A 4,483-nucleotide genomic window follows, 5' to 3' on the forward strand; every position below is an offset into this window, starting at 1 on the left:
ATGATCTTGTCAAGTAAAATGATTAAGGGTGTTTTTGTTTTTTTAAAATTACCATTTAATACTTCTGAAATCTAATTCATTCAGACGTTTGAATATTAAAAACGTTTGTTTTATTTTTAAAATAAGAGCTTAAAAACTCTAAATGTTCTCTGAAATTTTAAGTGGTAAACGTATCTTTTAATACTTCTTAATCCTAATATGTCCTCTATCAAATGGTTCTTATTTTGGGGGCTAAAAGATATCTGTTAGCAAAAAAACTATTTATCTTTTATACTTTTGTAAAAAAAAACTATTTATCTTTTATATTTTTCCATTAGTTTGACCGGTTCAGATTTTAGACTTCAGATGTAAAAACAACCAATTTTACTTATCCGGATTTCAGACTTTAGAACCAACTCTTATAAATCAGAAGTGAAATCAGACTTTAGACTTCAGCAACTCTTAAAAAACAAACGTTACCTAACTTAATTTAAGTTGCATGCCTGCTTATTTGCATCCACTCTCACATGTAGCGTGTTTGCTTGTTTTTTTTTTTTTTGAATTTTGTTTTGCTGTCAGTGTCTTCATGGAAACCTCTCTATCCTTTAGGTAGAAGCAAGATTTTGTGTACATAGACGCGTACATAATTGGATAGTGTGGCACGGACTACTGCTTCATTCCACAGTCGTAGTGTAAATTATGAGTCGTGAAAGGTGTTACTGTATCGTTTAGTTGTGTGTAATCGTTTAAAGCTACAATGATGACACATGGATCTCTTGATAGAGTTGGTTTGCATGGCTTTTCTCCTACCCGAAATGTGGGTTCGAATACCGTTTATGTAATTTTCTCTGTTTTTAGCTTTTAATTTCATATTTATTATGTTTCTGGAAAAAAAATTGCAGTAAAAGACTCGAACACTGGATCTTATACATGAAAAGCAAATAACTAACTAGCATACCAATGATGATTTTGTAAAAAATATCAATATCTTAGTTTTTTATAGTCAAATGTTATCACTACTTGAAAAAAGAAAGTCTAGGTCCACTTCTGTCTACATACATCCTACCCTTATATCATACTTTTGTCTTTGATTTGTTGGGTTAGTTTTTTTTGTTTTAATTTCATGATGAAACAGTAGGATTCAGGGGGAGGAAGAGGATCTAATTTGTGAAAATGGATCAAATTGAATTTGAGATGATTGTATGTGATTATTGGATTCATCAATGACCATTGTTGTGAAAATCCAATGTTTCACACATGGTTTTTTAGATAGAAGATGACTCAATAACTTGATTGATGTATGATACCATGAAAACCTTTGATTCAGAGAATGAAATTCAGCAAATCGAATCTATTTATTTCCTCAAAACTAAGATAAGATCAATTATAAAAAATATATATAAGAATTTTAAAATAAATACTAATTAAAAGAAATGAAAAACACTTCTCCTAACGTAATTTTCCATCGATAAAAAGTTCGATCAAAATCGAATTTTTTTGACAACTTCTTAAGTGAAAGTCTTGTTTTTTGTTAGCAAAAGTCTCATTAATGGGCTACGCTGAGTCAATAGTCTTTGTCAACCCAACTTCAAGGCAAAAGGTTAGGGACTTCCGCCAACGAATTTGATGACTTTTGCCTGCGACAAAAGTCTGATTTCATGTAGTGCCATAAAAGTCGAAGAAATATCACTCGATGCCATGATAGATATGAAGTTTAGATTAGGCTAAACAATGCTCACAAATCCTAAAAAGAACAACATTATAAATCCAATGAGATGTTTGTTATTTTCTTATTAAGACCCGTCTGAAATAAAATAATTCAATGTGCACACATACATGATGACTTATCCAATTCAGTTATTTCCAATTATGAGCGAGTGTCACTTAACTCAATAAGCAAGAAAAAAAAACTAACATGCCCAAAGCTCATAAATAAGGTAAACAAAACCACTAAAAGTTTATTTGTTTACAAATGGTCCAATTCCCTTCGTATTCATAATTCATTTCATTTTCAATGCTTCAAATAACACGAACGCCAAGAATGAAAACTAACACCATCAAATCTGAAACATAAACCTTATTAATACTCGAAACCCGAAAATAAAAGTTGATTTGCTTCAAAAGTATCTAACAAAAATTACATATAATAAGATTTCTAAAACAAGATCAAAGACACCATAACTCAATCCTACCTTTTAATGCATTGTTAACTTCCCATATACAAAAGCAATAAAATCCCACCACTTTTCCACCAATTCAACCTCCATACCAATCCCCCTCCAGATTTTGCTGGCCTAGTAGGAGTAAGAAAAATAAAAAATAAATAAAAATCTAAAAGAAAATTGAACTGTTATATTTTATAAATATTATCTGATATAAGTATTTATTAGATATTGAACATGTTAGTCACATGGTACAATTAATTTATGTACAAACCAAATAATTGACAAAAGATTATGTAGTGGTTGTTGACCATCAACTCCCTATATAGAAACGGTACACAAGATAAATATAATTGTTGAAAATTTGTACTACATAATCATAACTTTTTATATGATATAGATATATCACGTATGATTTAACAAATTTTGAATGTGTCAGAAATATGGTTATAACAACTTAAAAGTAGCAATGTATTTACTTATTATTATTTTACCAAAATTTGAAAATAACATAAAAAGTTGTTACAATAAAAACTAATTATATAAAAGTAAATGTCAGCTGCTTAACTAGAGCCAGTACTTGCAACTAAATATTTAATTATGATTATTGGACATTGTGCAGGGTAACGCTTTCAAATTCAAAAACGATACAAAAAACACCCTCTTAAATGTTTGTTGATATAAATATTAGAGCCAGGAGTCCGGAATCAATCTACTATATATCTATAAGGTTTAAAATAGGCCCCCAAATCCGTCTCATTGTTCGAGAAAAAGTTTTCACGGACTTTTTTGATTCAATAATTAAAATGTTAAAAGTTCATAAATCAAAACATAAAATTTCTTGTCAGATGTGTTTCAATCAAGTTTTGGTGGGGCAGACAAACCATTTCATCTTGTTGATGTTTGTTGGCTTTATGTCAAAGAAAGAATGATAAGAGAACATACGATTATTGAAAACAAATTGAACCTTGCCTGAATATAACTCAAAACATGATCATCAAATTCTTGAAAAAATGAATTTTAATAAAATTACGTTTTATAAATTATTTTGAAGTTGGACCAAATATACGGAAAACAAGTATAAAGAATGAAGCTTACCCAGATGCAGCGTAAACGCATTTCCCATAGCCTGTCATTTACAACAAATTAAATGAATTAGTGTACTTGATACATTTTGTAGACAAACAACAGTTATTTGATTTTGAACACAATTCGATTTTGACTCTTTTGACGTGAAAGGAGAAATAACGGTTTTTTTGACCAATTATGTTTAAAACAAAACAAATACCAAAAAATTAATTGGTTTGTTCGGTTTGGTCTAATTTTAGGATTTGATGATTTTGATACATAAATAAACTTACTTGGATTATTCTTGGTCAAGGTAGCACTGCCTCCAAAATTGCAAGCAACATCTGAATTCCCATTCTGTTGGTAGTAGCTATTAAAAGCGAAAGAGGCATGGGAAAACAGTGTGTCAGGTTGGTAGCATGGGCCTCCAGGCCGGATCTGACTACAATCGGTCATGCCTAACCCACATGCCCAGTCTAATGCGCTTTGTAGATCATATTGGGTTGCACCAGGTGAGGCCACACACCAGTTTGTACCATCCAAAAACGTCATATTACCTTCCGGTGGCGACAATAATGTCTCCTCCACCCTATCTTCTACCCTTATTGCCCCTACCATAACGACATCTACAAAAAATCATAACGTAATATGACTTTGTTAGAAAGTATCTTACGATAATTAATGTATTTTTTTTAAGAATGATCCCGGAAATAAATAAATAAAAGAGCAAGTAGATGCAATTGTGGTATTTAAAATAAAGATTATAAATGGACAACTTTGTCCCTTGAAAACTTGTATAACAATAATACTCATATTATTTAAAACCTACATTATTGTTGATAACTAAACATTAACTTGTTAAAATGCGAAACAAAAAAAACAAAAAACACTAAAAGACGTCATTTGTAGTTTTCACAATCGTATTTAGATAAAATTTTGCATTTATATATCTATACTATATTATAAAACATTTAACAAAAATTCTTAAAAACCATTTTTTATACATAAAGTACTGTTTATTGATGCATATTACTTAAAATCCAAGATTACAAGTAAATTATTTATAAGTACAACTTATTGAAGCTCCATGTTTGAATTCGTGTAACTAACTACGGGTAAACATAATCAAATAGAGGATAAACATCTTATTTTAAAATATAAAAAATCCAAAATATAATTAAGATAAATATCAAGTTTTAACAAAATAATTAATTATTATCTTTATAAGAAAATTATATTATTAAACCAAATATAAATTACTTCATTATTGAATT

The 4,483-nt window shown here is 29.4% G+C and overlaps 1 protein-coding gene across 1 annotated transcript in view; it reads right to left on the reverse strand.

The window, feature by feature from the left end:
* Positions 1–1,987: 1,987 nt before the first annotated feature.
* Positions 1,988–4,483, reverse strand: part of LOC112503768 (glucan endo-1,3-beta-glucosidase 13-like) — a 9,250-nt gene continuing 6,754 nt past the window's right edge. Inside the window, exons 2-4 of the mRNA XM_025107771.1 lie at positions 3,503–3,835; positions 3,240–3,270; positions 1,988–2,273 (exon numbers count right to left, since the gene is read on the reverse strand). Of these exons, the coding sequence (XP_024963539.1) occupies positions 2,186–2,273; positions 3,240–3,270; positions 3,503–3,835 (452 nt within the window). The 3' untranslated portion in view covers positions 1,988–2,185. The remainder of the gene's footprint in view (positions 2,274–3,239; positions 3,271–3,502; positions 3,836–4,483) is intronic.

This window comes from Cynara cardunculus, unplaced genomic scaffold, assembly GCF_001531365.2.
Source record: "Cynara cardunculus var. scolymus isolate 2C unplaced genomic scaffold, CcrdV1 Un_Scaffold_3767, whole genome shotgun sequence".
NCBI classification, from domain to species: Eukaryota; Viridiplantae; Streptophyta; class Magnoliopsida; order Asterales; family Asteraceae; genus Cynara; species Cynara cardunculus.